The 23,302-nt window shown below is 36.0% G+C and overlaps 1 protein-coding gene across 3 annotated transcripts in view; it reads left to right on the top strand.

Moving 5' to 3' along the window:
- Positions 1–23,302, top strand: part of Strip (striatin interacting protein) — a 239,683-nt gene that overhangs the window by 124,276 nt on the left and 92,105 nt on the right. For all 3 annotated transcript variants that reach the window (XM_081762663.1, XM_081762661.1, XM_081762662.1), the window contains exon 13: positions 1,129–1,300. In XM_081762663.1, coding sequence (XP_081618789.1) covers positions 1,129–1,300 — 172 coding nt within the window. The remainder of the gene's footprint in view (positions 1–1,128; positions 1,301–23,302) is intronic.

The following is a 23,302-nucleotide window of genomic DNA, read 5'->3' as shown; positions in this document are numbered from 1 at the left end:
AGCGAGGCTATACGAGACGTGGACCTACTGTTTAACGTGGAATCCGAACCACATGAACTTCCTCCGGAAATTGAACCCGGGTCCCGCGTCAAAGCTGCGTACGCTAATCGCTTAGCTACGACGGAGTTCGAGTGTTAATAATGTGAGACCACTCTGAATGCCATTTAAGAGGTACTAATTTAAAACAAACTTCAAGTATTATTCTGTTGTTTAATGAACGAATTGCAACCTTGATTAATTTGATTTTGCTTAGGACAACCTTTCATTAAAAATAAAAAAGAACAGAAAAAGAACTAACAAGGAAATTAGTCTTATTAAAATCATATATTAGGAAACTTTACAGGGAGAAATTTATTTTATAAGTAAAATTCAAAAATATTCAGATATAATTAATAATAATATAGGTAATAAAATAAGTAGTAATAATATTAATACTATCCTATTAAACAAAAGCGAGTTGATCTAACGCATGTGATGCGGTGAAACAATTTATGCTGTGTTGCGAATTCCATACACATTATTTCTTGCCTTTAAAACGACCTAGATATCAAGTTTGTGGTAACAGCACTGGATCATCCAAGCAAAATAGTAAATCGGGGAAACTTAGCAGTTCAGTGTTTGCTCATTCGTTAATGTTTGTTGTATTTGGAATAAACATAAACCCACATATCAAATTCCTCTGCCTTCAGGGCGGAATTCGAGAAGTTAATTCCACTTCTAGTCTTTTGAATAATAATAATCCTTGCGTGGTCTACCGTATTGACTTCATGCGAGCGAATGGTATAGTCATCGTATTTCATGATGCAAGAAGCCTCTCTGTACCAGATTTCATGCCTATATCTTTTACGTGATACATGCAATAATAGTTAAGTTGCGCATGAAATACGAAGTTTTCGCATATCTTGTTATACCATTCAGAGATTTCAATGACGATATTGGGGAAGGTTTCATTGAGATCGATCCAGTTGTTTTAAGACATGATGGCCAGTTCACACATTCATACTCAACCCATTACGTTCACTATATTAGTGTGCTTGTGTCATTCTATAACCTGTATATTGTGTGGATAAAATTGAAAGTTACTTTTTTTTTTTTTTTTTTAACATTTATGAATTTTCTGTTTTGCAGTATTCCTATATTAGATTTTCCATCTTGTGTAATTGGGGACCAACCAGAACTGACAGCAGAAAGTTTGGAAATAGGTGATAATCAGCAATACTGTTGGCGTAATATGTTTTCCTGTATAAACTTGCTTAGGATATTAAACAAATTGACAAAATGGAAACATTCAAGAATCATGGTAGGAGTTATTTGCATCTTTCTACTTTTTAGTGTATGAATTCTACACGTATTTAATGTATGAAAAATTGTAATATTGAATGGCTTGAAGATTACTGTAAGGTGTATTTGTTTGCAACGTGTTAAATACTACACGTACAGTATATTCATGAAAATTACCCATATGCTGGGAATGATGCTGGAAAAGTGCTGTAACTCGCAAATTATACATGCGTCATTATTTGAAACACGTGAAATAATGGTAATAAATGATAGAGCGTCACGAATATAGTATTGATTATCGTTACGACACTGATATCGTAATGAAAAACATATCAATTACAGGAGTGGTTCTAAACAATTTTATTACGTACGCTGTTGCAAAGAGGTATCAAAAAGTTATTGTAATCACCCAGAAGGAGACGAACTACGAACTTGCTTGGACACGCGTATTATACCTTGTTTCTTCTAAGGTAAGCATAAAAAATATGTTTCTTTTTCTTTTCTTTTTTTTTCTCCAGGTAAATCATTCAAGATGCAATTGTTGCAAGTTTTGAGGTTCTCATATCTGCAGGGGAAATCAGCAAAAGAAGTTCTTGGAGAGATGGAAACAGTTTATGGGAGTGAAAGTCTGTCCTACGGAATGGTATCCAAGTGGAAATAGCAATATCAACTGGACACATGACTACTTCGAATGCCCCCAGTTGTTCCATCGTTCACAGATGATGCCATCAAGATAGAAAAAGTGGACATCATATTGGAAGACAGGAGGATAAACAGTGAAAACATTGTTGGCTGAAATAGGTGTTACTTATGGATCCGTCCGGAATAAAATTTATAACCAGATGCATCTTCAGAAATTGTTAGCACGATGGGTGTCACGGCTCCTTAGTCCATTCGATTAGAGACTTCAAGAGGGAGCTTCAAGAAAAATGTTGTATCGTTATGACCGCAATAAAAAAAAGTCTTTCGGCCACTAGTCTCAATGGATGAAAGTTGAGTATGCTCTTATAAAGTCAGAAACAAAGAGAATGAGGAAACAGTACTCTTTTCCCTCTCAAAAAGCAAAGGTACAAAAATCTATTGCCAAAGTGATGCTGTTGGTGTTCTGGGACTGTAAGGAGGTCACATGACAGACTATTTTCCAGAGGGTCAAATTATCACTAGTCTATATTGTTTATTATCTCATAGCTCAGTTACGAGAAAAACTGAAGACTCAAATGTTAAGGAATTTTCAGCAAAGGGATGCTCTTGTTGAGAGACAATTCACCACTTGATTCAAACAATGCATGCATAACGAAGGCAGTGTAGTTAGGATATGAAATCTTGTCTCATCCTCTATATTCACTGGATCTAGCACAAAGTCATTTACTAGTTTTTCCAGAAATAAAACATCCACTCAAAGCACGCCATTTTGACAGCAGGGGTGACATCATTTTTGAAGTAGAAATGTGGTTTTAAGCTCAAAATACAAACTTCTACGAAAACAGCTTATGCTAGGTGAAGGACTAATGCTGCACGAAACACGGGAACTACGCAGAGAAGGATGAGGTCATATGTCGTCCTGGTCTCAAAGGTATATTGCTTTGTATTTTACTCTGGAATTCCAATCAAAACATATGCTCTCTATATATGCTGGTGGAGAAGCATTTAAGAACAACTAGCAGAAGTCCACGTATCTGGACGAAAATTGGCACATAACAGTGATCCCAGCCCAAGCGGCCATACAAACTTTTGTTCGGGAGGTAGTCGGTCACGCTATAGATCTTAACGTGTCTAAAGGATGGTCATTGTGAGAGTTTGGCTGGCCGTTTGATGCTATACCACCCTGTTTCATATGTGCTTGGAAGGGCTTAGTATAGGAATACTAGCAGGACAGACTAGAAGACATACCCCAAGACGTTGAGTTATTCTCACAATATGGGGACGTGTATTTCTTGCTTGATGATGGTGTTCAGATAAGGTCGGAGGACAGGATTGACGATGTTATGAATGTACTGGCCCCCACTTCCCTAAATGAAGACCAGAGGCAAGAGGGATATATAGCTTGTTTCGCTCTTACAAGAATACCAGATGGCTCTGTATGGCGAATTTGAACACATGCTGGATTTTCCTGTCCATTTGCATTGTCTACGGAACCGGTGTCGCTCACGTCCATCCAGGTACTTTGTGATTTGATAACGTACGCACTACAGTTCATTACAGCAGACATACTATACCGAATCACGGAATAATTTCATTACCGTGAGGAATTAACATGAGAAAGTTGGACACTTACCGCTATCGACTGTTTGTTCTGCCAATTCTCAGTATCATATTTTGTAACCTTTGAAGCCATACCATTCTTATATATATATGTATATATATATACACCATAAAATTACATTTTGTCCTGCCGATATACTAGCAGAATCATATCGGCAGTGCAGCATACAGTTTTAAAACTATGATCATTTGTAACGAAAAAAGAAAACATGTCTTTTAGGACGTAAAATGATATAATCTTACTCAAGGCAAGATTCTATATTATTCTAAAAATACGACGAAAGCGAAGTTCTCAAACCAGTTTTATACCAAATAAAAAAAGTCCAAAATTATACTCCGGCCAAAGGAATTTAGATAAAATATGAATACCATGTTAGATAACTATAATTTACTCAATAACAGTAACCACAGTAATTGAAAACACAGAATACGCACACAATCACGATCACGAATTTTAAAAATTAGGGCTCTCTGAGCTACAGATTTACAGTATAGTTTTAAAGTTCTCATTATCAGCATCTCTGCCCAAAATCTTAAAAGCAATGTCATCTAATCTTCGAGATGAAAATCGACGATTTTTAACGGAAATGTTGAAGTTTCTTTTTACTCACATGCAAAGGATAAAGTGAGGTGAAACTGTGTTTGTTTATGAGTGTGTTGATAAAATACAAATAAAATCAGTAAATATTCTCCTCACTCATAGGGTGAAATCAAATCATTAGTGTGATTAATGGAAGTGAGAAGTTTGGTTTTAAAAAATATATGTTTTTTTAGTTAAAAAAAAATTAACGATAATCAGAACTAGAAATTAAAATGCATTAAAAATTAGTACGAGAGCTTAGGTATTTGCAGATGCTATCACAGTATAAGAAGAAATAGAAATAATTATATACAAAGATGAGTCGTAAGTTTTGCAGTATTCTGGCACACACTAGATACAGTATATCTGTATTTATACAGTGCAAAGAAATAAAATTTCAAAGTGTATCGTCTCGTGTTAGACTGTTTGCACTGCCGATTCCACGTCTATACTACGTCTGTCCTGACAAAGAAGTCACGCCACTACTGTTTCCACCTCCGGGTGGTTGGTGAAGCATCGTGATCTCGAAGTACGCCATGCACCGAAACACGTAGTAATCCGAAGGGGGCAAGGCCAAGATTGTATGGCATGTGTAGTATTATTTAGATGCTATCAAGTTCCTACTTTTTTTATTGCGTTTTTGGAGCCGAGTGTCATTTTGCATTACCCTTTTGCAGCACGGCGTGCTATTGTTTCACCAATACAGGATGTTTTTGGCATAGTGCAGTATAATCTGTTCCAACTGTTTGGAAAAACAAACTGAATCTTTGAATTCGACTCATGTGACAAAATGTGGCAGCTCCTGATGATTTTCCCGAGTTCGTGAAGGTGACACACTACAGTAGATTGGGACATACCGAGTTAGTTTGACAAGCGTCGTGTGCGAGTGGATGGATGTCGGTGTCTCGGTGGTGTCGTATAACCTCAGTCTTTTACACTGGGGCTCCCGGACCTTGGATGCTCCCGTGACAAATAGTTTGGATTGCTCCCGCAGCGTTATAACTGAGTTCGAACTTATACAGTAACAGTTCACGTCTAAGACGTTGTTGAGCACTCATCGTCACTATCACTAAAAACTGACTGACGATACAGAGGGAGTTGCGGTCTCTGTGTTAAATAGTCCGCTAGCCACAATACTTCTTGGGCTGATTTGACCTTGTACGTACTGTCTATCACGGCGTATATATGTGCCTGGTATTTGGATTGTCAAAGAGTAGCATTTGAATTTCGGTCTAATACATTGGTAGACTGTATCCAAGAGACTAGGAATTGCTTTATATGGTTACCTGAGTTTTGGTTATCAGTTATATAGAAAATGAATATCAAATTTACACATAAAAGCTTTAGAATTAAGTTTATTCGCCTCCCCGGTTAACATGTATTGAATAGATCTCTGGAACATGTGGGGTTCAACAATGTGTTGTACAGCTTTCTTTCACGTGATAATATTTTGTCCAATCTAAACGTTTTATTACTGAAACATTTCATTGCTGTCTTTCTTTTCCTTACTCATAGAAACCATTAAATGAACTGAATGCTAAGAGGTACTGATTGTCGCTCTTGGATTATTTTCATGTTTTATACTCGTTAAGCAACAGTCTTGTTTTTTGAATTTGTGTGAATTGCGGTGATTCTTTAATATTGTCCCTTCTGCTGGTCCTTTACTATCCACAGTGTCTGCGATTGTTACCTGTTTTATAGTGATCGCCTCTGTGTGACGAAAGAATTTGGAAAGGATAATTTTATATTTTCAATAAGTGATAAGTAAGAAGCTACCAAATTTTCCAGATTAAGGGAGCGTAAGCACATCAGTCATTGTTTTTCATGGTTCTTATAATTATTTTGATATTACTTTATTCGGTTACCTGAACATCTAGTATTCTGTAATCGATCTCCAATCACAGAGAGTACACGTCCACAGGAAAGTCTGAGCTCCGACTTTGTCTGCCATATGTACCATTATCCAAAAAGTGATACGGTCAACTGACCTAACGAAACACTGTATTTCGTTAGGCAACCAAAATATAAGATTTACAGAGTTGTAATTCTCACTGTTTTAGCGTTGAATTTATTCTTGTGTTCGTAGAACTCTGTACAATGTTTTAGGAAGAGAGTGTCTTCTTTCATAGTTATAATACCTTATCATGTAAACTAAATTTTACACATGAAGATTTTTTCGGGTAGGGGAGGATAGGGTGTCTCCCATTACCCCTGTACCCTTGCCAATGAAATCCATAGTTGATGTGGTCACATATAGTGAACGAAAGAAATGACAGCGGTCACAAATATCACTCACAAGCCAGATTCCACAAATATGACCAAATTTTATAATTGAAAAACTTATGCAAATGTTTGATCTTAAAATTTGTACTGTTTTATCGGTTTGTAACATGTTGATTTCAAGAACATTTGCCGTATGTGCGGATTTCTTACAGCACTGAAAAGATTGTTTAGGCAGTGCACGATTATGCAGGTCGTAAAGGGGGAAAATAAAATGACTGAGTCCCTTCTTGTCATACCTGCTATGTTTTGGCTTTATCAGTGTTTTAATATAAGAATGATATGTTGATTGTTGGTTAAGAGAAAACATATATAAAAATTAATGTTGATCCACATCATTACATAATATCATTATGTTGTATTTTTAGGCAGAAACCCGATCAGCACACTCGACTGAAAAAGTGTAAAAGCTTTTTAAGCCATCCTGAGTGAAGTTTTCCTTATTACCACACAGATACCGGGATGGTACCTAACATAATTGTCCCAGGCGGCTTCCTTCCTTCCTTGCCTTTCCTCCTCCTCAATTGCCCGCGTGTTGTGATCGCCGAGGGACGTCATCTCTCGTACATGACGGTATAACATGGCCGTAGATGCCTAAAGCCCAGACATCTAATTCTTTTAGGGAGAAACTGTAACTTGTGTAATCTAGATTGCTCTTGAGCGATATATCATTAATTGCGTTTCTCTCTCCATAAAATCTGTTAGGCATTGCCTTTGATATTTCGAATACCGTCCAAGTACTTTGTATAGGGTAAATTTTAAAATTGGCAATTGTAATAATTATTGTGGTAAAAGTAAATATATATATATATATATATATATATATATATATATATATATATATATATATATAATATGAAATCCACATTCATGCGTCTTTTGTTCACTTGATTTAGGGAAAACAATATTAGTCTAGGGGCCGTACATAGGTCCTGTTGGAAAGTTCGACTTCAGAGAATTTCTCTTCAGATATTTGTTAGACAGTGGAAATGCATGATTTTTGGCTTGGATACGAAGTTCCAGTCACGTCAATTATTTTCAAAATGGCTGCTAGATCCAATATGGCAGCCAGAATTGACATGGGTGAAACAATGAAATAAAAACATGTTTTCTTTCGAAAATGCTAAATGATGGTTTTGATGAAAGGACTCAGTAGCATTGATTTCAAGGGAAATTCCTATACGAGAATTTTCAGAAAGGACCTATGGGCTCTAGGCTATGTTGATGTTGCTTGAACTTTAGGTCCATTTTCATATTTATAAGCACCCACAAAATATTCTGCACCAAACATAATAAAAACGAAAGTAAATTTCTTTCAGCCGGTTTGTTAATTTCACATTAACATAACTTACACACTATTACTTTCACATCATGACAAAGAAACAGTGTACATGTATTGATATAATTATCACAGTGACTATTCAGATACAAAATAATAAGACTCAAGCGTTCATCGCAGCACGTCACTTTCATTCATACTGATTGCGACAATGAATGTTTCTCCCACAGGCACAGAATCTACAACAGATAATTTTATGAACTCGACACAGATATTTTCTCTAGCACACTTTTTACAATGGCATGGATGAGGAAAATCATCTGGCGAACTACTTTCAATAATTTCTGGGATAATATCATCATCTTTACGCACGTAACCGTATTCAGTGGGAGTTAATTTGGGCATCTTATCAAAAACATGAAACCAACTATAACTTTGTAAGTATGCACGTTTTATGTGCAGTCGTAAGCTTGAAGATGTTGGAGCTAATTTAGTGAAATCAAGTCTCTTCATTCTGTTGTACTGATAAATGCGGAGAGCATTTATTGAGGTGAATTCCGGTGATAAGACTTGAGAAAGAAATTTCTCTGCGTCGTCCACCATATTGTCTGACAGTTCATTTTTCCCGAACTGTGTTAAAAGTTGTGGGCTATGCTTGGCACAATTCAGAGCTGAACGTTTACTTCCTATTTTACTGCTTGTGTCACACCCTGTTAATGCATGAACAGCGGGAAGGATTTGAATCACTTTGTAGTCCAGAACATCGCCAAAGACGTGAACGGGGACATAACGTGAAGTGTTTCCTTTTCCGCACAGAACCCAAAGTTCGCTCAAACCATTGCTCCTAAAAGTGTTTAAAAAGTAATACATTGCGCAGACAAAAACATCAGCATCAGATGAAGCTAGCACTACTTTTTTAACACCTGTTCAGTTACAATGTGCTGAATGTGAAGAAATAATCATTCATCTGCTTCTTCAAGTTGTGACGAAAGGTAGGCAATTTCAACGAATTCGTTACCATTCATAATTCCACTTTTTTCTCCAAGCTCACCAAATCCACCGATATATATCTCTCTGTCAGGCCATTCAATGTCTGTCGATCGCATATATTCCACGAAAAATTGCTAGAATCTAAGTTTATTTGTTGCCGATGCCCAGAATGTTTCCATATTCTTTGGAAGAGGAGTTTTTGGCCCTGAAATAGTCATCTCTATGGGATCAAATTTTGCTCTTCGACAACGGTCCGATGACTTGACACTGTTTTCATTATAAACGTCAAAGAGAATATCTATTCGAGAAGAACAACTGGAAATAGCTTGAATACTCTGTAAAATTAAATGTGCAAAATCTCCAAATGTTTTCATTGATGTTTTGACTGAAGAAATTACTCTAGCATGCAGCATGAAGTCAAACACAGTTGCAGTCTTTAAGCTTGAAGGTGGTAGAAGAGAAATATTACATTCCTTAAGTTCTCTTTCCAGCTCATGAACGAGATCCGACTTGTTAGGTTTTTGAAGAAAGCCATCTTTTGTTAGAAAGAATGAAGTCGATGTCAGCTCCCAACATAGTAACTTATCGATAGGGTATTCTTTTTCCCGAACAACATCAATAGTACGGAGTGCCTCAGCAGTTTTTTTCTCAACACTGATTGGTTCCTGCAACTTCTTTGGTATAACTTTCTTCAGCCTTGGAAGAGGACCTAATAGCCTTTTGGTCTTATCAACGAAATGTTCACGTTTAAAAGAGTCATACTCTTTCTCGCCGTCTGAAACACAATTTAATCTATAGTGCTGATCATCATCTTCAAAGTGCTTCCCAGTGATGATATTAAAGATACCAGTTAGCTTCAAGTCAAATGGATTTCCACGTTCACTGATGTATTTCATGATGCTTGCTTCATCCCTTTTGGTAATTGATGAAGAAAATTTGTGATACACAGTGTACACCGACTCTTCGAGGAGACCGCACATCTTTTGGTGGAACTGATTTATGTTCGATTTTTCGTGCTTTATGAGGTCACGCTGTGCTACAGATTGTTTTCTTCGCGTAATTCTGATAATCCCACTGTTATCTTTTGTAGTCTTGTTGTACAGTTGCTCTAAATCTTGATCCATGGCAACGCTGCTAAACTTACGATCTCCATGCTGCACAACGAAGCCACTAGCAAGGAACTGTGAATAAACGCTGGGGAGGCTAAACTCAAGTTTCATGCAATCTTCAAAGTACAGAGAGCCCCATCTTGCGTAATTGATTTTTCCGAATGCAAAAAATAGAGGCAGTGCTCTTCGAACTGCTGAGAGATGCAGTTTCCAATTGCCTTCCTGGTCAGCACGAATAATGTCACGAACAATAAGGAATATTTCAGTAAGGAATGTGTTCCAGTACTTGAATATCACTGACTTTGCATTTCCTTCGTTGAGAAATGCTTGAAAACATTTGTCGAATTCGTGAAGATTGGACTCCACGTATTTTACCTCAGCACTTGCTTTCTGATCGTCTGCCTTTATGCAAGCTTCCTGCAGCGTTCGAAACAACTCGCGTATCTCTAAATGTTTATGGCCTTCAGGAGTGTTGAAAAACTGTTCGAACTGAAGGCGTTGTATTGCTTCTGAAAATAAAAATAGTCCTCGAACAGCCCGTGCGTAATGGTTACCATTAAGAATGTTCTCTACTATTTTCGGACCAAATGTTTGTTTCGATCAACACTTTCTTTACTCCACTATTTTCAAGAAATTGCCCAATGCAATTTATTATTACTTTACATGTATGAAAGGATCCTAAACCGATAAATATGTTTGAAAATTTTGTTGGCTCCCACAACTGTATTTCCCGTGCAATCCGATACACTCCGTCGCACCATAGAGAACCCTCATTAATCTGAACTTGGCACATCGCGTTTTGAAAATTCAGCATTATTGTATACATGGATGAGACATCAGTGGCTGGGTGAGGCAGAATAGGAGTATATGCAACATTCGTCTTTGGCAACTGTTTACTCGCCACAATAGAATTAAAGGAACTCCGGGAAGGTATTTGCTCTGCAGGAAACTCTTCTTCAGACTCAATAGGAAGCTGTTGGAAGTATCTAGTCAAATACCAGATTCGATCAATAATCGGAGTTCGAACGGATTCTTCAACATTGACGACCGTTTCACTTGCAATGTAATCCTGCCCAATACAACTTTTAGTTTTAGCTGTAATGAATTTTACTAACTTTTGGCACTCTAGAATGTCATTAAATGTTCTCCTCCGTTTATCGAACTCAAAACTGTCCAGTGTCATGTTTGGTAAAGCATAGTCTTTGTCCAAAGTGGCACTATTCTGGAAAAGAACTAGAACAGTGTCGTGTGTTCCCCCAATCCCAGACAGTATGTTTTCTTCCAGGTCAGAGTTATCCATCGCTGCTCTAATGGGCCGGTTCGCACGAATTACTGGCGGTGATGGCAATCTGTTGCCTTCTGCAAGTGATATAGTTCTCCATGCAAGGGAATGGTCCTGTCTCTGCACAGTGTCATAGCTGACACACAGTCCGAGGTGGTTGAAAGCAATAATAAGGGACTTGGATCTGCATGCATCATGGATTGCTTGTGCGTTGCTTACATGCAGCGGAGTCTGTTTCTTCCCACCATGAACCAGATAAAAGATTATCTGAAAAATGGCGTCGCATTTTCTTTGAACATCATCTGCACTCTTCTCTTTTAGAATTAACACACTCAAGAATTGGTCCCACAAAGGTGGACGGTTATCTGTGTATTTACTGAATGAAGCTTCGAGATCACGTTCATCACCAAACTTGTTATCCAAATCAAAGGTAAACTGTAAGCATTCGTTACGTAGTAACTTGTCGGCATTTACTACAGGCTCATTAGCTCTGATTTTGTCTACATCAGATGAAATATTAGCGTTTGATGAAAACACAAGTTGCGACAAATTTCTCCCTTTGGATATGAAAACATGATTTGATCGCCAAATTTCTTAATAAGCATGTGTTTCAGCTCCTTATTAGTCACTGGAGGGGAAAGATTGCATTCAGTGCTCATGAAAGAGCACATTTCACTTAAGCTGTAGCCTTTTGTGGAAAGAGCTCCCTCGTGGCTAAGCGGTTAGCGTACGCGCCTTTGGCGTGAGAGACCCGGGTTCGATTCCCGGCGGAAGCTCATGTGGTTCGGATTCCACGTTAACCAGTAGGTCCACGTCTCATATAGCCTCGCTGCTGAAAAGGGACGCTAAACTAAAATCACCTCACCTCACCCACCTTTTATGGAAAAGTCTAATTTTTGAAGTAGTAGTTCAAAAGCCATATGGATGTTATTAGATTGTTCAGTTTCTGCTTTGACTTCTTTCTGAGCATGAACATATTTTGACAGATAACCACTCATACACACGGCGTGATACATAATATCAGCCGCAAAAACACTGTTTTCATCCATGAAAGTACAGGTTCGGTAATAAACATAGTCCTTTAGGAGTCGAGTGGCAGACAAAAAGACACTGGCTCGATCCTTTCCACATATTCGATAGAGTTTTGTGTCGCATTTGTAGGACTTGTAGTTGCAAACAATACATCGGTCAGCGGAAAGAGCCTGAATGCTTACTCGAGCGTCGTTTTCGGTTCGTTTGATGCAAATCACCTACATTTTCTACATCAACTTCATCGCATGCCTTCTTAATACGTTTTCTTTTAGGATGTAAGTTTTATAACATTGCATATGATAAACGACCCTACAACGATCTTCTTCTGTAATGTTTTTAAATATATTGTCACCACACTTCAGGGAAGCTTTGTTCAATTTCTTGCGTCCGTTGGCACTTCCATACAGAAGTTTTCTACGAACATAGCGGTGGCACACGACACATGACGATCCCTCTAAAGAATCAGAGAGCGGTCTTTTACAAGGTGATCGCTTCAGTGAAACTCCTTCCATGTTGATTTACTGTTTATCTGAAACAAACAAACAAAAAGAGATTATAATATACATTACACATTTTAATTTATATCTATTACACTAATAAGCACAAGCACCCCGCAATCCAAAAGTTTAATTCGAACACTGATGTTCTGTCTTTGGAAAGCTAATTTTATGTAAAAAAAAGTTACAATAAAAAAATTAACGTATTTAAAATATATATATATAATATAATATAATATAATATAATATGAAGTTTCTGTTTTATTATTTGAAACATGTCAAATCTGTCCACCATATTGGATTTGGCGGCCATTTTGAAAAAAAAAACTGACGGGACTGGAACAACGTACCCAAGCCAAAAATCATGCATTTCAACTGTCGAACAAATATCTGAAGAGAAATTCCCTGAAGTCGAACTTTCCAACAGGACCTATGTACGGCTCCTCGACTATATTTGGAAGTACTTTTTGAGAACATTCAAGTGAAATTGCTCTATATATATGAACACATAGAAGGGGAATTAGTATATTTGACCGATATTGGGAAAAGGAATGATTGTAAAAGGTAAACAACAATCGCTGTTTAAATAATGTCAATTACTGTATGTGTGAGAGAAAGAGAACATATTGTTCAATGAAACAAACCAGGTAGAAGCCGAGAAAAAAAAAAAAAAAAAAAAACATCTCCAGGATTAAAAATGTTGGTGTATATCAGGTCACTTGCTCTTGTAAAAACATACGTACAAGGTGGACCATTTATCTTGATATGCCTTTGTAACTTTTAAACTAATGAATAAAACACGCTGAAATTTTGTACCGTGCAAAACCCGGCAGGGTTACATTGTTTTGCATATTCCGTAATACTACAAGTTCTGTTACAAGCAAATGTAACAGAAAACATTGAAGAAAGAAAGAAAAAAAAAATAATAATGACACTACGTCAGGTTATCGTACATTTCAAATTTACATGTCAAACGAAAACTTATAATATCAAATTTGTTGTTCAGTGTTGATAACTAAAGGTGCTGCAGAATCACAAACATCTACATTTTGGTGACATCTACAACAGTAATAAGGCAAGTGAGATGGACGGGTCATGCACATTTAGGTACTTTAGTTTCTAATTCTATGATCAGGGTGTCATGTATTTCGAATGAATAGGAACAGAGTTATAAAGAATTGAAAATTTTACTTGCTTTAAAGGGGTTTGTTTTGAAAAAGTGCTTAGGTAAGTATCTCATCGAATTACTTACATAGTTTCCTATAGACATAGTACCGTTTACAGTAATTTGATATCTCGTCCATTCGGGAGATATGAAAAAAAATGATAAAAATTGATATATTACTTGAAATGGCTTGTTCGTGGGAACTTTTTAAAACAATGTTTGATTTAAAGTAATTCCCTAATATTATAACAATACTTTTTGGTAAGTGTAATTACAACAAGTTGTCGGAATTATGTAATTTTAAGTGGTGTTGCAAATTTTATCATATCTTTGGAACGGTTCAAGGTATTACATTGCTGTAAACGAAATTTGATTTTCAATCTATTGAAAAACATTTACGTAATTGAATAAGATACTTATGTGTGTAATTTCCTGAGGTAAATGCTTTTGAAAACGATCAAACTTTCAACGTAACTTTCTCCGTATTCATTCAAAATACGCCATATCATAAGCATAGTATTAGAGACTAAGGTACTTTGGATGTGCATTGCCTTGTCTGTCTCATTTGAATTATTAGTGTATAGAGGCCACCAAAATTTTGACGTTTGCGATACTGTAGTGTCCTTAGTTTGGAACATTGCGTGACGAATATGGTGCTTTGTGTTTTCTTTTTGCATGCAGATTTGAGATTTGTAATAATCTGACGTAGTGCTATTTGAAAAACTATAACTTTATGTTGAGTTGGCAACACTGTTAACCATGTGGCATCACATAATATGCCAAACAATGTCATCTGTCGATACTTGCATGGTACAAAATTTCAGTATTTTTGTCCATTGGTTTATATGTTTGAAGGGCGTATCAAGATAAATAGTCAACCCTGTGTACATAATAATGAGTCACACTACATTTTATAAAAGCAGAAATGAATATCAGTATTGTCGAAACATCTAAAAGAGAAAAACATTATACATGGTTAGCGGGAGTGTTGGAGTATTGAAAACTTGAAATATTAAAACCCCTTATTAAAAGTAAGTGGACGTGCCCAACGTTTCCGAAAACTCCGCTTCTAAGGAAGAGGGGAGAAGGGGGAGTTTCTGTATTTTTCTCAATATTATAAAAACTATATTGACGTTATCTACTCCATTACCATGGCAAAACATTTGCTTTAGTTTAGACTTATTTTAGAAAGTAGTTAGCACTTGGTCCTAGCTGCGATTTTCTAATTTCAATTCAAACACGCACAAATTTATTTTTCTCGTGCAAAAGAACAGGTAGTTAAGCTAGTTTTTTGTATATTGCTTTCTGCTTTCTGGTATATGAGAGACGGTTACAGTTTTGTTCATGAAATATGTATGCTCAGAAATATTGCATTTCATAGTCGTGATATATTTCATAATCTATAATATAATAACTCTGGTTGTATTAAGAATAACTTCCTAGGTAAACATTCTTTCAGGTAACTAACAAATATACCGGTGAAAAAAAAAAAAAAAGTTTATATTTAAGTATCTTCTTTGTTCTAGTGTTTGAAAAGTGAACATTTTCCTCACAGTTTTGTGTTTATTAGTTTCATTATTTTCTAATTTCCTTAACCTTTTCTTATGGTTTACCAGTTTGCGTTTCTTTCTTTTTTTCTTTCTTTATTTTTTGGATGGTATGAATCCTAATCTCTTTTCTTAACTGCATTACAAAGTGGTTACTGTCCTTACTGTGTCGTTACTGCAAAAATGCCACATACAATATTACAAATAAGTGAATGATTTTGAAAAAAAATTACTCGTTAGTGAAAAAAGTGTTTTCCCACCAAGTAGTGTTGCAGCACGGTAATACACAACTATTCGATAGTTTGAGTCAAACTTATATTGTCATATTCAACAAGAGCAGTGAATTGCTCACGAATCGTTTGACTACTATCCTCATAGTTTATAAATACTTGGCCTATAGATTATGCGAATACGCACTCGTGGCGAATCGTCTGGTAGCATTTTCCCATGAGGGCATAGCATACCTCGAAAGTACACTATCTTTTGACGGAAACAAAAGCAGGTAGCAGTTTTTATCGTCTACATATGATAAACTTGAAGAAAAGAATTCAATTTCCCGACTACACTTCTATTGAATTTCTGAAAATAACTACTCACTTCAAGGATATAGCCAAATTATATTTCGGGATTTATTCCATTGTTTCTTGGGAGCCCTATTCAAGAAAAATAATTTCAAAAGTATTTCTTCAGAAAATTTAAAGCTATTTATTTATTTCTTTATTATTTTTGTGTGTGTGTAAAAACGTAGATATTCTGTTGTTATATTGTACTAATTGAAGTGTTAGTTTTCTCAAGAAAAAGAAAGGTTTATGGAAAATATTTGAAAGGTATATTTAAACCCTCCCACTCCTTTACGATGTGCATTTCAATCGAAGTGAAGTGATGAAAACCCAGGTTGATCCCAGTGTTAATTATGTTCAAAAATTCATTTTAAATTGTTCAACTATTTTCTGTTGTTAATTCAAAATGGAAAATTAAAATATTAGAAATTGTGCACTTCCCTCTTTAGAAGTGGAATTTTTCGGAACCGCTAGGGCACGTGTCAACTTACTTTTAATAATGAGTTTACATACAAGTTCCAGTTGCCAAGTTTCAACTCCCATACATTTTAAATCCCACACCACCTTTAGAATTATCAATTTAATAAAATTAACATGGTGAAAGGTCGACTCAAGAAGACTGCTATGTTCAAAAATTAATTTAAAGTGGTTCAGCTGTTTCCTTTGATAATACAAACAACGTCGATTTGAATATGGAGAAAGGGGCCGCGGTGGCTCAGTGGTAGAGCGTTCACCTCTGGTGCATGGGGTCCCGGGTTCAAACCCTACTCCCCCCAAGTGAAGTTTGTGGTGGATAAACACCGTGTGCCTGGGTTTCCTCCGGGGTCTTCCGTTTCCTCCCACTCTTCATTCCACCATTTCATTCATTTCTCTCATCATCACAGTTTCCTTTAGCCTAGCCAGCATAACCGTGGGACGTAAAACTCAAAGATAATGTTGATGATTGAATATGGAGAAAAACGTTATACGTACTACCCCTTCGCTCCTTAAAGGGAAAAAAAAAAATGAATTATGCTTGGATAAGAATCGACTTGCTTTTAATGGTGAAGTTACACACTGAGTTTCATTTCCCTAACTTGAGGGGCTCAACGGATATTCTGGCATTAATTTTGAATCCTCTCTGCTCCTTACGATGCGCATTTTACTAAAAGTTAAATGATAAATGCCCTGCCGGAACCAGTGGTAGCTATATTCTAATATTCATTCCAAACATTTCACCCATTTTCCCATTACGCTCAGACCTTTATGTCATGTTTATATGTTGAGAAAAAGTGGAAATTGCTCTTCATCTTCCCTTAAATGCATAATTTCCTAAAACGTTGGATCACGTGCCCGCTTGTTGTTAGTAAGGAGTTTATATACCAAGTTTCATCTCCCTAGCATAAGTCTCGTGAGATACTCTACTTCCGACATACATTTAGAACACATTTCAGTGAAACTGTAATGTAAAATAATAATAATAATAATAATAATAATAATAATAAAAATATTCTCGGTTTTGCATACTAGCCCAGTCAAACTAGGTGCAAGAAGTGATCAATCCATAAGAAACATAAGAAACCGAAATTAGGTACACACCCTAGTAAAGGTATACATAATCACACACTAAAAGTCCTGAAATGTCTGGTGACGAATTGATCCACCGTGTTGAAAGTGGCTACCAGAGCAGCCATTTTTAAAGGAATATCTAGGTGTAACTGTAGGTGCTGTAACTCAAGTTGTAATTGTGTATAGCAGGGTTTCACAACCTGGAGATCGCGACCCCAAGGGGGCTCGCGAGAGGGTTTCATAAGGATCACGAAGATGGGCGGAAGAGATAAATGTAATTAGAATCTAATACCGAAAAATATTTTAAAATATTATTTTGAATTTTGTTCTGATAGGCATGTTTTTATTTTTTATACATACTGTTAAGAACTATAAAACGTAGGTGTACTAAACATTTTCAACAGGTGCAGAGTTGTTAAAAAATCAGTTTAAATGAAAGAGGTACGATATGAAACTAATGAGAACTGCATGTTGAAATACTAGAAAAGTAAAAATGTAACAAAACCTGCATATTGAAATACAATTAAAATTGAAAGCTAAAGAGATGCCTGTGTTGCGTTTGTTGATAAATCAACAATGGACAAATTATTCTGTCGGCAATAAAAGGGATTGCTTTTGTTTAGGATCCTTTGTTGTTCCTTGCAGAATTCTATACGTATGTGGGTGAGTGAATAGTCTATTTCACAGCAAGCTGGCCACAATAAAGGTAGATTTTTTGATGTGGGATTTTATTTTTATTTCCCAGATTTCAAAGGTAAACAAGTTGCTTTTAACAGTTTTTTGGTGATACTGAACACATACAGAACAATGTATCAAATTCACATCAACACGAGACAATTGCTCAGCGGTATCATTGGAGTAGTCAAGAGTAATGAACATCTTTCTGAATGTCTCCAATATCAACTATCACCAAGGCCGTTTTCATTATTTGATAAATTTGACCATAGAAAAAACAAATAAATCAACATTGTTTTATGTTTTAGAACCTTTAGTGAGGTGAAAGCTAACAGCTATGATCAAGGAAAATGAGTAATTGATGGAGGCTTTCTCTTACTTCTCATGTTGTATGGCTCCAGAATAGTTCATTTGCTGACGTAGTAACTTCATATGAAACACTTAATACTCGCCATTATGATTAAACTACAATGATAGTATTTGATGAATATGATTCAGCTTGTACTAAAGGCATGGAGCGAATAAGGCGTTCTTCAAGCTAAAATTTCCCGACTGTTGCGTTTGCTTCTTCAACACCAGTAGTTGCATCTCAAGAGAAGTTCCTGGAAAATCTCAAGAACAGATTTAGATTTATTTAGCACTTTTAAACAATGTCACTGTTGCTGGCATTAATATTCTACAAGCCTTTGGAGAAGCAGACACACACATCTATATATATAAAAGAGAACGCACAAAATCCTTTGTCCGCTCATCACGCTAATACGGCTGAACCGATTTCTTTCATTTTTGGGGGGTTGTTAGGATTTGGACCCTAGATGGTTTTTATCATATCACTTTAATTTTCAATTACCAGTGTCTTGAGATAATTGACCATTCAGGTGTCCATACGTACAAATCCTTTGTTATTAGTTCATCATAGGTATAAAAATAAACGTATTTATATGCAACCCGCATGACCCTGTGACTCGGCGGGTTAACATACATGACAGGCGTTATAATGGTTTTTATCATATCACTTGAAAGCGAAAAAGTAAAAATTATCTAAGTAAGAAAGTTTATTGCGTTCGGGGGTGACCGCAGCGAAGCGGGGCGGGTTAACATAAATGACAGGCGATATAATGTTAACATTTACTGCAATCTTCTATGGTTTTTATCATATCACTTGAAAGCGAAAAAGTAAAAATTATCTAAGTAACAAAGTTTATTGCGTTCCGGGGTGACCGCAGCGAAGCGGGGTGAACGCTGCTAGTCTATATATATAAAAGAGAACGTACAAATCCTTTGTCCGCTCATCACGCTAATACGGCTGAACCAATTTCTTTTATTTTTGGGGGGTTATTAGGATTTGGACCCTAGATGGTTTTTATCATATCACTTTAATTTTCAATTACCAGTGTCTTGAGATAATTGACCATTCAGGTGTCCATTACGTACAAATCCTTTGTTAGTTCATCATAGGTATAAAAATAAACGTATGTATATGCAACCCGCATGACCGTGTCACTCGGCGGGTTAACATAAATGACAGGCGTTATAATGGTTTTTATCATATCACTTGAAAGCGAAAAAGTAAAAATTATCTAAGTAACAAAGTTTATTGCGTTCGGGGGTGACCGCAGCGAAGCGGGGTGAACGCTGCTAGTTGTGTATATAGCAATAGAATGCTCTCATACACTGGCAGATCCAGTGTCAGTTATTAGGGAAGATATTAATCTGGTTTTACTTTTGGCCACATTAACAAAAGTGAAATGTCACTTTCATTAAATCAAGTCTTCAGTTCTAGAAAATTACAGCACAATCTTGGATACGTGAAGACACACTAACCGTTTTTACACCCTGTCGTAATTAGGATGCAATACAGCATCAGCTCCTTACCATTCAGGAAAGAAAGGACTGTCTCATGCTCAAGAAATGTAGAATAGCTTCTTCTTACTTTGTACGATGCTGAATATTAGTCCTTTCCTCGGATCAGTTACGTTATCGACCATTTTTGGAAGCTATTGCGAAATGCCGAGTCACAAGGGAGATTCAGTTGAAAATTTTGTCACCTACCACTGCAGCAACACATCAGCACTAATTGCGTGTTTATCACTAGGTACATCTCTGGTAGAGTAACAAACTGCCCCCCCCCCTTCATAGTCTGGGGTTCGCAGAGGACTGAAACTTCCATAGAACCATTAAAAGCTCCAGCTCCAGACTCCCTGTTAAGTATAATCAATTGCAACTACAAAGTTGGATATGAACGCATATGTAGGTGCAGGAAAGCAGATCTGATGACCTACTCAGTGTGTGGACATTATAATTGTAGTGATTGATATAATTCATTTTATGACGCTGTGAATCCCGCTGACAATACTGACATTGAACATATTTGCAATGTAGTATACAAAACGCAACATAAACACTGATATTTTGCATGTGTATGGATTTCGTCAGATTTAATAGTGCTCTTATGTATGTGTTTTTTGTGCATATTTCTCAATAGATAATTCAATATAACGAACGTTCTGTGTATTGTATATGATGAAAACAGCATTTAAAAATGTTGGCAGTAAAGTAAGCAGAATCTCTTGACACACTGAAAACACCATTTTTTTTTTTAAGTCACATGAAGGCATTTCAAAAGCCTATTTAATTGGAAGTATAGAATCTACGTTTTTCTAAACCTCATTGTATATATACATATATATAGTAAATGTACTATCCAAAGGTAAAATATTACGATTTCTAAATTACTGGTTGTGATGGGGAAGAGACAGCGAATGTTACACGGTTTGCCTAAGAACAGGAGCAAGTTGAACCCAGGGTTGCTACACCACTTTTAGAGAATTTTTATTAATTCCATTACTATCACTAAGGTCAAAATGAAACTTAAGTGATATATTACGGATATTATTATTTGTTTCCCTAAATTTCATTGACACTTTCAGATGACAGGATTGCTAATTATTTGGGGAATATAGTTGAAAGAGCGGTTTTTTTTTTTTTTTTTTTTTTTTTTAATAAAATTCCTGTGTCACTTCTTTCCATACATTGTGCCCTGATATGTGGCGCATCGCGTGTGTAAGGCTGGTCTTCTGCTATTTGAATGAGATAAAAAGGTTCCTCTACTGCAATCTTAACTAGACTTACAGCAGTTACAGTGACAATCAGATAAGTCTTTTAAATATAACTGATCTGGCGGTCACTTTCTACTATGGTGGACAAACCCGTCATCGAATATTGCAGAATTGCAGCATATTGTTATGCACACCTTCCCGAAAGAGTGTACTGAAGCTCAGCTTATTATGATTTTTGTTGGGCGATAATGTGTAATTTTATGTAACTCTTCATTTTGAAAACCCCCTAACTTCCTTAGGATATGCCCTTTAATCAAAATGACATGTTAAAATTCCACTCCGAGGCAGGTACTAACTATAGTTGAAAATTAATTTCAAACTGTTCAGCGGTCTTCTAATGATGTGAACACAAACACCGGACAATGTCGGTTTGAAAATGGCTAAAAAATATATAGAAAATGCTCCTTCCCCCTTAAAATGGAAATTTTCAAAAACATGCATCCGCTTATTTCTGTTAAGTTTATATATCGAGTTTCGTCTTCCAACCTGACGGGCTCATGAGGTGCTCAATTTCTATTTATAAATCTTGACGTCCATATCCCCTTAGGATACGTATTTTAACCAAAATGACACAATAAAACTCAGCTCGAGGTAGATGAGAGCTATACTCAAAAATTAATTTTAAACGGTCAGCTATTTTTCCGCTTTGCAGTCGAAAGCAATATTAATTTCAGGAATACTATATTATTGACATTGATTACTTAAGAAAATTATATTAAATTTCAATTTCAATATCAGCGGCAAAATGTATAAAAATATGATTCTTGTCACGGCGTGGAAGGTGGTAACACCTCTTATGTTACAGAATTCCACTATATACTTCTAATATATAACTGCTCAACGTTTGTTTCTTGCCTGGGTCATTAATTTGGTAAAGAAGAAGAAGAAATGTATAAAACTCATATTGACGCTTCAATTTTAGTGTATTTTCAGCTGTATTATTTTGTAACAAGATAATTTTACTGTCATGAAATTGTAATAGACATTGCAGATAAGTGTTTTTTTACTTTGTCTCTTGAGATCTTTATCACTTTAGAAAAAAAAATGGATGGTTTCTCAGTCTACCTCCTGCATAGAACATGGATAGGATGAGTCACATATTACCAGAAATTAATAGTAGTCTAGGAGCCATACTACTGACAACTGTTGCACGGTGGTGTATAGAGAATTTCTCTTCAAAACTTGTTTTCTATATTCCTAAGGATAGTTTTTAGCTTGAGTACGCGTTTCTGGTATGGGGAGGTTGCTCCCAAAATGGCTGTCAATATGGCTGCCAGCTAATGTTTTACGTTGGTGAAAAATAGCCCATATCTCCGAAGCTATTACCTGTAGCTCAAAATTTCAAAGGACCAAAATTAATCAGTACATATTTTTTGATAATGTGCAAACAGTTTTATAAGAAAAAAAAAAAAAAAAAAACAGTTTTAAATGTTATTAAAAAGCTGATTAATGAAAACACTGCATTCTTTGCAACATTACTAAGATAAAATATACATTCTGATCACTTACACAATTTAAACGTAGAAGTCATTATAATTATTAAAAACTAAGCAATAAATGGTTATTAATGAGATCTAATCTCTATATGTAATATAATAGAGGGTTATTTCAATCAGTGTGATACTTTGAAAATTTACAAGTACAGAATCAGGAACAGGCTATTACATTCTTCCTTCGTGCAAAAGTGTTTGGCTGTGTACAAGTCTGACAAATAGAAATGTGAGGAAAATCAGGAGGAAGTTGATCTGTGGTAATTTGAGGAATCCACTGTGTTTCAAGTTTCACAAATCCTTATTCATTGAGATTACGTATATATTGTAGATCTGTTAACAGACTCTGCCACCAGTTAACTTGTAAATATGTCCTCTCGATATGTAATGCCGTACTAGATGATATTGATGGAAGCTTTGTGAAGTATTCATTCGATGGTATTTCATGATTCTCAAGTCATCCATTTTCCTAAAGTCTTTAGGCAACATTCTTGTCAAAAACTCTTCCGCATTTTAGTTATTGAATTTAACAGTCATCTTTTTGGAAGTCATGAATAGTAAGTATTCTGTCAGCTTTAAAGCTGCTTGTTTCGTACTAAATTTACT

The sequence above is a fragment of the Thermobia domestica genome, chromosome 6 (genome assembly GCF_964235325.1).
Source record: "Thermobia domestica chromosome 6, izTheDome1.hap1.1, whole genome shotgun sequence".
NCBI lineage: Eukaryota > Metazoa > Arthropoda > Insecta > Zygentoma > Lepismatidae > Thermobia > Thermobia domestica.
Note: the sequence above shows the minus strand (reverse complement) of the source record. Positions and strands in the feature narration are given on the sequence as shown.